This window comes from Sminthopsis crassicaudata, chromosome 4 (assembly GCF_048593235.1).
Source record: "Sminthopsis crassicaudata isolate SCR6 chromosome 4, ASM4859323v1, whole genome shotgun sequence".
NCBI classification, from domain to species: domain Eukaryota; kingdom Metazoa; phylum Chordata; class Mammalia; order Dasyuromorphia; family Dasyuridae; genus Sminthopsis; species Sminthopsis crassicaudata.
The window spans coordinates 59,182,679-59,197,821 of NC_133620.1; the positions used below are offsets into that span (position 1 = coordinate 59,182,679).

The 15,143-nt window shown below is 33.8% G+C and overlaps 1 protein-coding gene across 1 annotated transcript in view; it reads right to left on the reverse strand.

Moving 5' to 3' along the window:
• LOC141565378 (putative dimethylaniline monooxygenase [N-oxide-forming] 6) overlaps positions 1 to 14,834 on the reverse strand; it is a 29,281-nt gene extending 14,447 nt beyond the window's left edge. Inside the window, exons 1-4 of the mRNA XM_074308340.1 lie at positions 14,751 to 14,834; positions 12,452 to 12,589; positions 8,046 to 8,234; positions 4,294 to 4,456 (exon numbers count right to left, since the gene is read on the reverse strand). Of these exons, the coding sequence (XP_074164441.1) occupies positions 4,294 to 4,456; positions 8,046 to 8,234; positions 12,452 to 12,583 (484 nt within the window). The 5' untranslated portion in view covers positions 12,584 to 12,589; positions 14,751 to 14,834. The remainder of the gene's footprint in view (positions 1 to 4,293; positions 4,457 to 8,045; positions 8,235 to 12,451; positions 12,590 to 14,750) is intronic.
• Between the last annotated feature and the right edge of the window lie 309 nt (positions 14,835 to 15,143).

Below are 15,143 nucleotides of genomic sequence, written 5' to 3' on the forward strand. Positions count from 1 at the left end.
GTCTGGACAAAGTTGAGGGTTCAGAAGGAACAGAGATAGTGATCAGGTCTCCCTGTAGAAATCTTGCAATGTGTGTTTTGGGATTTAGGACTGAGAATGGCAGATTGAACTCAGCTAATCCTTGGTTTTATGAAACACAGAACTCCAACTGAGTTGTCCCTTTATGAACTAAGGCAACTATCTAAAGGAAAGTTTCACTCTTTAGTTCTTCCCCTCCTCATGTTTGTTGTTCATATGATTTCCTCACAATTCCTTTAAGCTGTTCTTTTAATCCAGAATTTTTGCTTTACATAAAACTATACTCTGTACTCTCTATCAGCTTCTACTATTACTGGTCATACATGGGCACCACAGACACAAACATGAATCAGTGTATAAGTCACAATGATCAGTTTGCTTCATTGCTAGGGACTAATTTTCATATGACTAGTAAAATCATGATGACTCAGAATGACTACAAAAACTGATGAATGCAGAGTATTTTGATTAAGTTGGCTAGTTCAGGTTTTTATTCTGTGGATAATATAGAGACTTGGTTCATATCTAAGAGACTGGAAGCCTTTTGTGAACTTCTGAACTGACCCTTCCCTCTACATTACATACTATAAAAAATTGATAACCTGTCAGTAAGCATTTATTAAGCACCTACTCTGTGCTAAGTACTGTGTTGGCTACTAGGGATCTAAAGACAAAAATGAAGCTATAGCTTTAGGTAGTTTGTATTTTATCAGGAAAGACAATATGTAAACATAGGAATATACAAAATAAAAAGTCATAGTTTTTTTCACTAAATCAAACCCAATATGGATGGGCACCAGCAGTTGGGAGAATTAGAATAGAAAAGGAGATTTATTGGGCTATAGGACCCATAGTCATACTAAAGACTCTGACCCAAACTGGGGCACAAGATGTATGCCTTTGCTAAATTGTATTGGGTGTTCTGGATTCCCCTCTCTCTTATGCCCATTTTAAAATAATATAATATCCTATATAATATCCATCCCCTTGTTATTATTCAGTAACATTAATGTAATATAGCCAATTGTTCCATAGTATTGTTAAAGCCTGTTATAATGTATATCACCTAGTAGACTATAAGAGAAACTGGCTAGATTGTTAAACAATATAATTTTGCAAGCAGTCAAGAAATAGAAAGGAGACCTTCCTTGGATATGCTACAAAGTAGCTATGTGGCCACTTTATCACCCTGTAACATGAAAGAATAGTTCTGGGAATGCCTTTTATTCTTGCTTGTGCACTTGAACTATATTCTCTGGTAATATTGCTGATCCAATGTAGACATTTCTTTTGGATTATTTTTCCTGTAGAATTTTGGCTGACCTATCCATATATATTTTCCTGTCTATGTCCCAAGTGACTCCAATACATTCATTTGCACAGTGGCTGGATGAGGTTAGGGGCACAATCTTGAGCCAAACTAACTGTTTAGAATAGACATTAAACTTGTAACTTTAACTTCATTATTCTCCAACTCCTGAATGAACAGATCCAAAGGTATAGTGCAAGAATACAGGAGAGAACAGCTTTTTTTTTTCTCCCTCTTCCTTATCTCACTTCACTAAGTTGTTTTCCTAGATCATTTCTGTCTTCACCCATTTCTTACTTGACAAGGCTTATATCAGCCAAGGCAATGCTAGCTAAATGCCAAAGTGATCCCATGCCACCCCATCTTTTCTAACAGGTCACAACCTTATTCTCATTTTCACTAATATTCAGTCTTTTCTTGTTTACTGCCTGCTTCCCTACTCCTGTCTTCCCCATCTTCAAAAAAACCCACTCATTTGTTCTGTTCATCTCCAGTAGCTATAATCGTATAATTCTCCTCAATTTTGTGGCTAGTGTACTTAAGAAGACTGTCTAGAATACCTGCCTCCAGTTCTTTTCCTATCACTTTTGTCTCAGTTCTCTAAAAATCTATCTTCTAATTCACCATTTAATTGAGACTTCCATTTCCAAGATGACCAGTGATCTCTGTAACCAAATCTGATGGCTTTTTCACAATTCTCACACATCTTGTGACCTTCCCAACCTTTGACACCATCAATCAATTTCTCTTTGACATTCTCTTTTCTTTAGATTTTTAAGACACTTCTCTCTTCTGACTTCTCCTCCAACGTTTCTGATCCTCTTCGTTGACTTAACTTTTCAAATCCTTCATTGCATAGAGCCGTTAGTTAAGGTGGATTTGGAGGATTTGCCTTAGGGCAAAGTTAGCTTTTTCCTTCTTGGCCCAGGGATTTTCCTTCCCTCGACCACAGTAAAATGCATTGCCTTCAGACTGTACCACCCCCTCCCTAAAGTTGTAGCAGCGTCTGAATCCCAGGATCCCTATTCCTTCCTACCTACACAGAGGAGAACGTTTTGTTCATTGTGGCACCTACCTAAACTGTTTTCATTCCAGATGAGAAAAAAATACCTATTTTCATATCTGGGTCATTGTGAAGATTGTAATTACTACACATTAAAAGGAAGTATGAAGTTCTACACTAGGCAGAGAAATGGCGTCGGAGGCAGGGAGATCTGAATTCAGATCCAACTTTTGATGTGCAATGGCTATGTGACCCTGGGCAAGAGACAACTTTTTGATGATCTAAGTAATTTATTAAGATTACAAAATACAGCTACTTATTGATCTGCAGTGCTAGAGGGAATTTCATCATCTTGATATTAATGAAATAATAATTTGGTAAAAAAAAAATAATGTTCAAGTGTGCTTACTTCGGTGATCCTCTATGAATATAGAGGATACATACTTAGCAATGTATTTTTCTCCTATTCATAGATCTGATAGGTAATTTTTTCATGTTTTTCTAATCTGTTTATAATGTATCCTTTTATATCTAAGTCACATACATATTTAGGTCTTAATTTTGTTTAAGGTATGGGTTATTGTTCTAAATCTATTTCTTTCCTTCCTGCTTCTCTATATATTCTCAGAAATTTTTGTCAAATACTCACACCTTATCCCAAGATCTCTAGGGTTTTATGTCAGAGATTATGGTATTAGAAATATTTGCTTCTGTACACTGTATATCTACATTGTTTCACTAATTGACCTCTTATTTTAATTTATTTTTAAACCAATATTTTATTATTTATCAAGAGCTTTGAGGTATAGTTTAAGATCTGGCACTGCTAGATCCCCTTCATTACCACTTCTTTTCATTGTTTCTCTTTTTCTTCTTGACCTTTTTTTTCCCCTCAATATGAAATTTCTTATTTTCTCTAGTTCTGTCAAATAATCCGTTGGTTGGTTAGTTTGTATGGTGTTGAGTAAGTAAATTAATTTAGGGAGTTTTGTCCTTTTTATTACACAGATTCATCTTACCCATGAGCAATCAATGTTTTTTTTTCCTAATTAATTAGGTCTGTTTTTCTCTAAACACTTGTTTGCAATTATACTTAATATTGTTTCTATGTGTATCTTGCTACATAAATTCCCAAGAGGTATACATTCTGTAGTCTTTCTACCTCTTCATCCTGGATTTCACTAACACTAGATTGAAATTATGATGATTTTTCTGGAATCATTCTATGTCATAGAAGTTTTACTGACGCAATTAATTGTTTCAATTAATTTTAAAGTGGTTTCTTTAGGGTTTCTTTAACACCATCATAACATCCACACAAAAAAAAGTGATTTTTGTTTCTCTTTTACCTATGCTAATTCCTAAAATTTCTTTTTCTTGTCTTACTGCTATATTCAGCATTTCTAGAACTATGTCAAATAGAAATGGTGGTAATGAGCACCCTCATTATCTCACCACTTAATTTATTAGAAAAGATTCCAATTTATCTCTATTATACATAATGGCAGCATATATATATATGTGTGTGTGTGTGTGTGTGTGTGTGTGTGTGTGTGTATGATACATATATATGGATTGCATGTACATGTGTGTATATATATGTGTGTATGTTTATTTCCTATGTGTGTGTATATATTAAGGAAAGCAACAAAACTGATATATACACACATATATACATATACAACTGATATATACATATAACATACATATATATATATAATTATATATATATATGTATACATATATATATATATTCACAAAGGAAAAAGTCCATGTGTTCCTATGTTTTCTAGGGGTTTTTTTTACAGAAATATAAATTCTTGAATTATATAGAAAATATCAATAAAACAATTTTTAAAAGCATGTTATCTTTGTCCTTAAAAAAAAAAGAATATTTGTTATCTGGCAGAAATTGCTGGGTTTTATGGAGTTGCATGAAAAACTACACATATTTTATACTTACCAGGAAAGGAATCAAGTGGTAGGTTAGGGTACACATGGTGTCCTGAGCAAATCAGCACAGCATCAAATACAGATGACTCCTGATTTCCATTCTTTTCAGTAGTAATATCCCACTGACCAGTGACTGAGAAATTGGCATGTTTCTTTATGCTAATGACCACTGTCTTAAAGGAACCCAGAGAAAAAAAGTTCTCATATGAATACATACATCTGCGTGTGTGAGTGCACATACACATATGTACACAGAAATATGTAATATTATGATCTTTGGAATATTTCTGCAAGTAAATGACATAATCTTTGTGCTTTGTCCTGACTACTGGGAGAAGAATTATGTGATTAAATATTCATTGAGCAATCTGTATGTTTAAAATAGAAATCATAGTCACTAAAATACCTTAAAATCTACTGAAAATAAATCCCTTATGGAAAGAGATTCTTATTTCTTCCTGTTGATTCTAATCTCTTACCCTTCCTCCCTTTTTCCTTTGTCCTCATCATGACCTCTAATCTTTTATCAGACCATCACACCTTTTATCAGACTTCATTCTTCTCCCTTCCCAATCCCTATCCTATAGTTAACCCATTCCACTCCACTCTATCCTTTACTCTTAAATCCTAAAACCTTTAATCCTATAGACATTCATCCCTCACATAATTCTAACAGGATTATTCCTACTTTCTTTATTCCTGTTCCTAGATGAATTTAGAAGAAATCATATACTCTGACTAGCTGTTACTCTACTCCAACACCAAGGTGATCCTTTTATTCCTCCCTAATTGACTCTCCTCTCTTATTAAACACCAAAGCTATTCCAAAACTTTGCTTCCATATTCAAGTCACTCACACCTCCCCTTGCTCATCTTCTCAGTTGAGGATCTCCACCTTATTCTACTGTGAATATTGAAAAAATTCTTCCTGAGCTCTCTTTTCAAGTTCTCTTCATTTTAAATCTCCTTGATGCCATCGTCTCTCAATCCCTTTCTCCCCAATCTTTGATTATAAGGTGGCCCCTCACCTCATCAAAATGTACCTTTCTACTGCCTTTCTTCATGATTTTTGTTTACTTCAGCAGATTTTCCCCTAAATCATCTCTTCTCTCTATAATCTACAACTTCTCCCACTCCACTGGGTCCTTTCCCCCTGTATTCAAACATTTCCAAGTCTTTCCCTTTAAAAAGAAAAAACAAAACAAAACAAAACAAAACAAGAAAAAACCTTTTAAATTTGTTCACACTTTGGACCCATTCTAGTTTTCCAGGATTCTGCAATCCATTCACGTTTTTCAAATCCTTCACTACATATACACCTTTCTACAAATTCTTTCAAGAGTCAACCAATCAACAAATGTCTTTTAGAATCTATAATGTGTCAAGCATTGTGTGGGAATAAAATAAAAAGGAAAAAGTCGAACAGTTCTCCTCAAAGAGCTTCCATTCTAATGGGAGATATAACATGCAACCACATATACATAATAAATGATTCAAAATTAACTTGGAAAGGGCAGCAGAGGCAGAGTTGACAAGACTTGACTATTGAGTAGATGTGATGAATAAAGGCGAAGAAAGAGCAGATAATGACTGAGATTGTGAACGTAGGTCACTAAAAACGGTAATGGTACCCTCAATTAGATACTATTTTGGAAGAGTTGTGAGTTTGGATGGAGAAAGGATAAGATGGAGAGAGGCAAGATGATGACTTCTGTTTTGGACATGTTGATTTTGAGATGCATCATCACTTGGAGATATGTGGTTGGAATTTAGGTCTTGGGTCTTGATATATGGAAATGGGAGTTATCAGCATAGAAGTGATAGATGAAATCATAAGGATATGATTACTAAAAGAGGAATAGTGAGAAGAGGACCCATGATAAAGTTCTAGGAACACCTGTGCTTGGGGAATGGGGTCCAGAATGAGAATTCTTCAATATACACTGCTAATCAATGGTCTGACAGATAGGAGGAAAATCTAGAGAGAGTAGTATAACAAAAATCCAGAAGAGGAGTAGTCAACAATGTCAAATCCTTCATAGATATCAAGAAGATTAGTACTGAGAAAAAAACACTGAATTTTGTCATTATTAGATTATTAGTGACTCTAGAGAGAATAATTTTTTTTAAATATGGGGATTGCATTCCAGATTATAAGAGAAAAAGAAATAAATGCTCAAGAAGAGTATAGAGGTAAACAAATTTCTATGAATTCAAATATGAAAAGAAGGGAAAATTAAAATTGATAGCTTAGATAATTGATAAGGTCTAGTGAATGTTTGTTTAAGATCAGAAGATTAAGGCATATGTGTAAACAACAGGTAAGGAGTCATCATATAAGGAAATATTAAAAATTAGGGAAAGATAGGATGACTCAAAAGATAAGCTTATGAAGGATACAAGAAAGGCAGGATCATAGATACAAGTAGAGAGGTTGATGTATCATCTCTTCCTCTAAGACTAAATTAAAGGAGAAGAGAATGCCCAATTGAGTCATCTAAATAGATATTGTCCCAGATAACTTTAACATCATCTTACACATTGATCAACGTAGCTCAAGATGTACAACAAATTCAGAATCAAGTCCCTAACAAGAGTGAAATCCTCAGTCCATGCCTTAAATGTTCTTCCTCCTCACCTCTATCTCTTGTGGATTTTTCCAATTCCTTCAACTACTAAGATTAGTAGTTCTAAGATAACATTCCATCTATTCTCTGTATATTTTGTATTCCCTAATTAATTATATGTTCTATTCTCCATTAGAATATAAAATTCTAGAAGCCAAAGATTATTTTTATCTTCTCTGTATCCTTCATGTTTATCTCAATGCCTGGCACATAGTAACTGCTTAATAATAAGTAATAAATCTAATTGATAAACTGCTCCCAGATTTGGCATTCGTAGCTTGAGATGAGAGTGTATTGTTACTTGTGAAAAATAACTTTTTTATCTTCTACTCACTCAATGAATAGTTTCGGGACAAAGTTTCCATATAATCTGAATTTAATTAAAATCTGTAAAATCAATTCAATTTGTGATAGATACAGGCACACTTGGTTTAGCACTATATTTTAGTAAACCAAATGGAAAGATTAACCTTTAAAGAAAAAGCACTAGAAACCCAATTTGTGGCTCAAAAAGTTTTTTCCCCCACACACTGGTTCTTACTGGTAAATTATTGATAAAGAATTCTAAGAACACATCAAAAGTTATTATTTCTTGAAATAATTCATTTATTTTAGTTTTCAGGCTCTATGTGGAGATGAAATTCACCAGTTTAGTGGAAGATAAAAAATTCATAATTTGTTTAAATTTTTCTACATGTGATGACACAATTCCCATTAGATGGCATATTCTTTTGAACAAACACCTCTTAAAAGAGAACTTAGAGCTAGCTTTTCTCTACAGCAACCTAAATTACTCCTCAAGAGTTCTTGGATTATTCTTGGAATATCAAGACCACACAGATATTATGGTCATTTGCATCTGTGTGTCTCTTGATAGCATTTTTCTATTTTTTTATTTTAATATTTTTATTACTTGTCAGTATACTTTGATTCCAGAGTGGAGCAAAATGTTCCCCTAAAGAATAATCACAGGAATAATTTTCTAAATGACAGTTCAAATTCACATTAGGTCTGTGAAGAGGCAGGAACATTTAGCCTCTATTTCTATAATGGACTGTTGTTTGTATAAATGTGCTCTCCTCTTCACAAACATTTTAATATTAAGGGGGGAAAGAGCATATAATAGAGACCTTACCTCAAATTGTATATATTTTAAAAGATTCTTCTTTTGAGCAAACATATTTATGTATTTCTGGAGCTTAGTATTATGCATGTAGTTAGGATAGTCATCAGGATAAGGAAAATCTGGGAAACACATCATTTCTTTACAAGAATTAGTGAATACAGATTGGTAAATGCTGGCCCGTCCTTCTTCTGCATGATCCTAGGAAGAAAAAGAAAATTAAAAAATGAACCAGCAGAAAACTTTATAAGAGCCATTGTATAGTATATCTAGAAATAATGTTATATGATATCTAATATAGATAGATGTTATATGATCATATAATATATAATATCTTTTATCAGAAATAACTGAGTACAGAGAAAATAAATTAATTGCTTAAGGTAGGAATCTGGAGTTCAAATCCAGATCTTCTGACTTCAGTTCCAATGATTTTTCATTGATTTCATCCAAAGAGAAACTCTGCTCATATCTACTATCTTTCCAATGCCCTCTCTGTTTTGTTATTGTTGTTGCTTTTCAGTTGTTTTCAGCCATGTCTGACTCTTTGTGACCTTATTAGGGTTTTCTTGGCAAAGATACTGAAATGGTCCGCTATTTCCTTCTCCAACTCATTTTTACAGTTATGGAAACTAAGGCAAATAGGGTTGAGCGCCTTGGTCAAGACCACCCAGTTAGGACATGTCTGAGGTGAGACTTGGACTCAGAAAGATGATTCTTTCTGACTCCACACGTGGCACATTATCATTGTGCCCTCTAGCTACCCCTCTCTGAAATATTTACTTTTAGGTCTCCATAGGCAATAATGTCCATGCCTTGTTTCCAAATAAAAACATAAGTAAAATGTTTGTTTCTAAAAGATGGTCTTTGTTTTCATGAGAGACTTGAGACTGGCAAAAAGTGTTTTACAAATTACAAATTTCTAGAAAATAATCTGGCCTTTTATCCTCCTCCTATTCCATTCTGAATCCATACACAGTGGATAGAAGCTAACCTGCAGTCAGAAAGGACACACTTCTTAAGCTGCAATCTGACCTCAGATCCTTTAACTTTGTGACCCCTAGGCAAGTATTTTACTCTGTTGGCTTTAATTTTATCATCTGTCAAATGATCTGAAGAAGGAGTACAGCAAACCACTCAATCTCTGCCTAAAAGATCATTATGTCATGGAGGAAACTGATGTGAATTCGGATGGGATTCAAGTATTTTTTCCCACTTACATTCAAATTCTTAGAGACAAAGGCATTGAGAATCCAGAGAACTGAATCTGTTAATTATCACTGTTAATTAGATAGATAAAGATGTATAAAAATCATATATAGATATAGAGAGATTATATCCATCTCTCATATACATATATTCATATATGTGTATATATGCATATATGTGTGTGTGTGTGTGTGTTTCTTGTCCACTATTTTTTCCATGCTATTTCCCTCATTAGACTGTGAGCTTCTTAAGCAGGAACTGTCTTTTATCTTTATCTTTATCTTTTAACATCAGCAGTGCTTAGTACCATTCCTGGCATACATTAGGTGCTTAATAGCTGCTTGATTACTGAATTTATAAGTAATATAAGGTGTCTTGGATGTTAATATCGTACCTAGAATTGAATCTCTTCAGTTCTTGCTATGTGTTATGGAAGAAATACATCTCTAAGCTATATCCATCTTACTTAACTTTGATTGCAGCAGAGGTCACAATAGGGGAAGACTTTATGCTCTAGTCGGTCTTAGTTGTCACTTTTCCTCCACCCCTCTCTTCTAGTGTCTTGTAGAACTGGGAGTATGGGGAAAATGATCAAGGGCAAATGCTTTCCAATAAACTTTTTTTTAATCGATTCGGGCATATGGACCAGTAGGTCCAGAGTAATTTTTGCATTAGAGATCAGGAGTCTAATCACTCGAGTCAATAAGTGACGACTTTCTCAGATTTTTCTATGAAAACAATGCTTCTTTAGACAAAAAGAAAACTATCATCATCATCTTCATCATTACCTCGTAGATTTTTATCAGAAAGGAATTTCAGAGGCCAATCAGTTCAATGCTCTTATTTGACAGATAGAAATCTAAAGTTAATAGGGTTAAACAAATGGCTGAGGTCACATAAATAGTTGGTGTCAGAAATAAGATTGAAACCAGTTTCTTTGTTTCCAGAACCACCACTAACATTTATATTGCATTTTAATATTTATAAAGTCCTTTCCTCAAACCAATCCTATATAAATATTCCCTATAAAATATAATATATCTTATATAAATAATATTTTATGGATCACAAAATTGGATGTTAGACAAGTTAAGCAATTTGCCCATATTAACAAACCTCAGAAATATCAGAATCCAGAATCTTCTGATTCTAAATCCCATTAATCTCCCATATATGTCAATACGTCAATAAGTAATGAATTTGTCAAAGGGCAAATATTTGTCTTTTTAACTTATCAGGATGACTTTTCTAAGGTCACAAGTGAAATCAATATATTGACTCATAAATTGTCAATTATTCTTTTCTAGACCCAAGCAGGCACAATTTTAGGATAAAGCTAAGCAACCCAGATTTTGTCAAATATCATCGACTGAGAATTAAGTGATTTCTCAGTTACACAACTAGTAAATGTCTAAAGTCAGATTGGAACTCAGAAAGAGGAGTCTTCCTGACTCCAGGCTTGCTGCCCTCTCCACTAAACCAGCTTAACAGCCCTTTAACATTTAGTTCCCTTTCATGTCTCCTTGATTTTCATTGTACTTTGCTAAAGAGTCAGTAGGAACATCTCTGACCTTTTCTGCAATGGCAGCTGTGGACATCTTCATTATTGTGGCAACTGGGAGCTCCCAGTATAGACCTGATCTACTGGCCTTTTCCAAAGCCCCTTTGTGCTCATGATTCTGGGGTATAGTTTTTTTTCCCTCAATAAAATAATCAGGCTCAAAAGATCCCTAGTAGTAAACTCATTTTATTGGCATTAGCCCAAATGTGCTGCAATCCCCCCAAAGCCATTGAAAATAGGTTTCTCCTGACATGAGCACCCTTGATTTTCAGCTACCTGCTGAAATAAGTTGATCTTTTTCCTAGGCAAGTATACAGACTTCCTTAGCAAAAAATAAATTTTTGTCTTCCCCAAAGTTGTCTTCCCCAAAGCTTTTGGGGTTTCCCCCAAATCCCCCTAAAGCTTCTAGCTCTTAATTTAATCTATTTTGGGTCAATCCTTCAACCTTACAAGATCCTTGCTTTAGAGGTCCATCTTGCCAGCAAAGTACAAACCCTAACAAGTTTAAAGCGCCAGACAGTGAGTATCTGATTTAAGGCTGAACCTAATTAAGTTTGTAGGTCCTCATTACCCAAAGGTCGGCCAAGAGGTGATGATTTTTTTTTTCACTGACAGTAACAGACTATTTACTAAAGAGTTGAAGATTTCAATCAGTGTCCATGGTACAATTAAAGAGACAGTTCAGGATAGTGGAAAAAGTGGAAAAAGCACTAGATCAGCAGTCCAGAGGACCTGAGTTCAAATTTTACTTCTGATGATTACTACCTATATAATATAGACAATTCATTTATCTTCTCTGAACTTCCAAAATGAAGCAGTTGAGCTAGACGGCTGTTGAAGTCCTTTCTCACTTAAAATCCATGGTCCTCTGTCCTGAATAGATTTGGGTAATTTCTCAAAAACTCTATCTCACTAGGAGGTATATAATATCTAGCATTTATATGGTGCTTTAAGATTAATAAAGCACATTACATATATCATCTCATTTAATACTCACAACAACTCTGTAAAGTAGATGCTATTATAATCACCATCGTAGAGGTAAGGAAACTGAAAATCAATCATTTGCTTTGAGTCTCACAACTAGTAAGTGTTTGAGGCAGGATATGATTTGGGGTTTTCCTAACTTCAAATCCAGTGCTCGAAAAATTAAGTTGCCTGATAATTGTGGAAATATATGTATAGAAAGATTAGACATGGTTAACATATATTGGATTACTTGCTAACTAGGGGAGGGAGGAAAGGAGGAAGAAAAAAATTGGAATACAAGATTTTGCAAGGGTGAATGTTTAAAACTATTTTGAAAATATATATTTTGAAAATAAAAAGCTATTATTTACAAAATAAAATAAAATAAAAATTATACTATCCAGATACTTAAAATAACAACTACTCCTTGTAGATTGGCATCCTATATTTTGAATTCTCACAATAACACTGAGTGTGTCTTAGGTGCTATTTCAGATAGAAAATGGGATCTCACTGACTTGGATTGGTATAATTCAAGCCCAGTTCTCACTGAGAACAACTCTTGGTTTGCCTTTTTTGAAGTTTTTGCCATCTCTCAAAACACAAAGTTTACATAGTTCATTTTTCAATAGAAACCCTCCTCCAAGACCTTAATGTAGCTTAACAAAATTCAACTCACTGAGTATTTCCACAGGCCTCCGATACCATCACTCCTCTCAAAGCAGGTAGGCTGAAGCCCTTCTTCCAAACAGGCTCTGATGGAAGCTAAGCCACTCACTCCAGCTCCAATGATTGCCACTCTCTTCCCCATGGTCTCCTGTAGAAACAGAGATCCCAACAGAGTTTCTTCAGTACATTACCACTTAAGGTTTAGTATTTTTTTTAATTTAAATATAAGATAAAAAAAAATAAAAAAAAAAATACTACTGTGGAAAGGACAGTATTGTTTTATACTCTAAGACCTGGCTCATCTACATCCACCCACATACTTGTATGTACATAGGTACCTACAAATAGGTCCAATTCTATTTGTTCTTACCTCTCTTGGGTTAATCAAAGAGACAGACATAGTAGAAGTAGATTGAATTGAACCCGGAACTCAGAATCAAAAGTCCAAGAACAAGTGAGGAGTTCAGAAATAATTTCCTCAAGCTTTCTCATTTTATTGATGATGAAACTTATTTAATGGAACAGGCAGAGTAAATAATACAGCTAGGATTTTTAACCCTATCCTCGTATTCTGAATACAGAACCTGAATAACCTGAATAACCCTGAATACAAGGTTTTAGTTTTTTATTAGTTTTTTTTAAATATTTCATCACAGATCTAATTTTGGTTTTATTTAAGGGCATCATCTAAGATCTAATTATATGACTTTGAGCAAAGAACTTTTCTCTGGCTCTAGATATTCTGCTCTAAAAAGTTAAGAAATCTGACCAACTGTCGTCTCTATAAAGTGAAGATAAGGCCTTGTCTCTCTAAAGACAGGATTATGAATCAGATAATCTATAAAAGTCTTTAAGATCTATGATTCTCTGATTTCTTTTTTTAATTTAATTAATATATTTATTTTAATTATTTTTAATTTAATTTAATTCAAGCACAAAATAGCAAAATAAAAAATACATTGCCATGTGTATAGCAGAACATGAGAGAATTTAAAATATATGCAACAAATTTCCACTTCAAGAAAGCCAATATAATAAATACTACATATTGGGATCAAAGCTGTCCATCTTTCTTTGCTCCATTTTTGATTTTCTTTTGCTTTCTCTTGTGCACTTTGTACTTTTTTTCCCCTCTTCTTCTTCCTCTTCCTCCAAGAAGGTTACAATTAAATGTAGAGATTGGATATTTGTATGTATGCGTATGTATGAATATATATTTATATGTTGTGTACATATATATACACATACATACATACAATCATATATACACATAAACATTTGTACATATATACATAGATATCTATAATCACATGCATATAAACACATGTACATCTATGTAAGACTGTATTATACTTGTTTGTCCTCTTTCTCTGAATGTGGATATCTTCCTTCATAAATATGTCTTTCCATATTTTTCTAATTCCACCAACTCCATCAACATTACAGCAATATTCCTATCTTATACTGTCCAGTTATTTTAAATAGTCTAAAGCAATATTGATTTAGCCAACATATAGTGAAGTTTTCCTGTTTTTCTCTTGATTTATTCTATTTTAGTTTTTACTTTGCAAATCACATAAAATCATGGTTACTGATTTTTTTGTAACAAACTCTACTCCTGATCTTTATTTTATGTTTGTGTTTATCTCATTTCTTGTCCTTTCTGACTCTTCTGCTTTACTTCTGCCTTGCTTTGCTATTACTTAAAGTACTCCTCCTCCAAAGATCTTTCTATTGTTCTCTCTCCCTATCCTTTCTCCTTGGCCTATTGTTTCTATCTGAATTTTGAAGATTTTTATATCCTTCCGGATATATATGTTGTTCCCTCTTATCCCGTTCTCATTAATTTACATATCTTTCCATATTTCCCCCTTATGCTATTCTCTTCCCCTCTTATTTTTTTATAGATTCAGAAAACCTTTATTTCCTTCTAAAATATAATCTTTCTTTATCTCTGATGTGATGTGAATGGGGTTTCTTCTAAAAATTCTTCCCTTAAACCATCTCCCCTTCCTATCTCCTTTTCCCTCTATTCTTTCTGAATTTAGAAGACTTTTATATTCTTCTAGATATACATATATATGTGCATATATATCATATTCTCTCGATTCTCTGATTTTTCTATAATACTATATGATTTGAAAAGACCTTTTTGGTTTGAATATGCCAAGAGTCTAAATTCTGACCAGAACTGTATGTTCTGATAATTTGTCAGTTGACTTTCTTGAATTCTACTCTGCTTAAGATAGGTGTGTTCCTGGCTTTTCCAAGGGACACATTCTTTTCCCATTGGACATCTATGTTCTTACCTTTGGACCAGTCAGTCTTCTTTCTAACAGATCATAAGCAGATCTAGAAAAGCAGGAGGAAAAAATAATGTGATTTTAATGAGCCTTGGTGTAAAAATTGGAGAATGGGAAGAAATTACTCTTACAAAGGACTTTCCCTTTCACCTCGTGTTTTATATAAAACAAGTCCTAGCAAAACCTGTAGGAGAAGAATAGGACTCTGGGTATAATAGTAGGTTCACTAAATACCCATTCATATTGGACAGAATACATGTAGTCACTTCCCAGCAACATCAGAACTGTAAACTGAGATATGTGGGAGATTAAGGGAAGGGCTTTTCTTTTGTTGCTTGATCCTTTGGAACAAAGAAGTATACAAACCCAAGTACTGCACCTGGATTCTAAAGACAGATC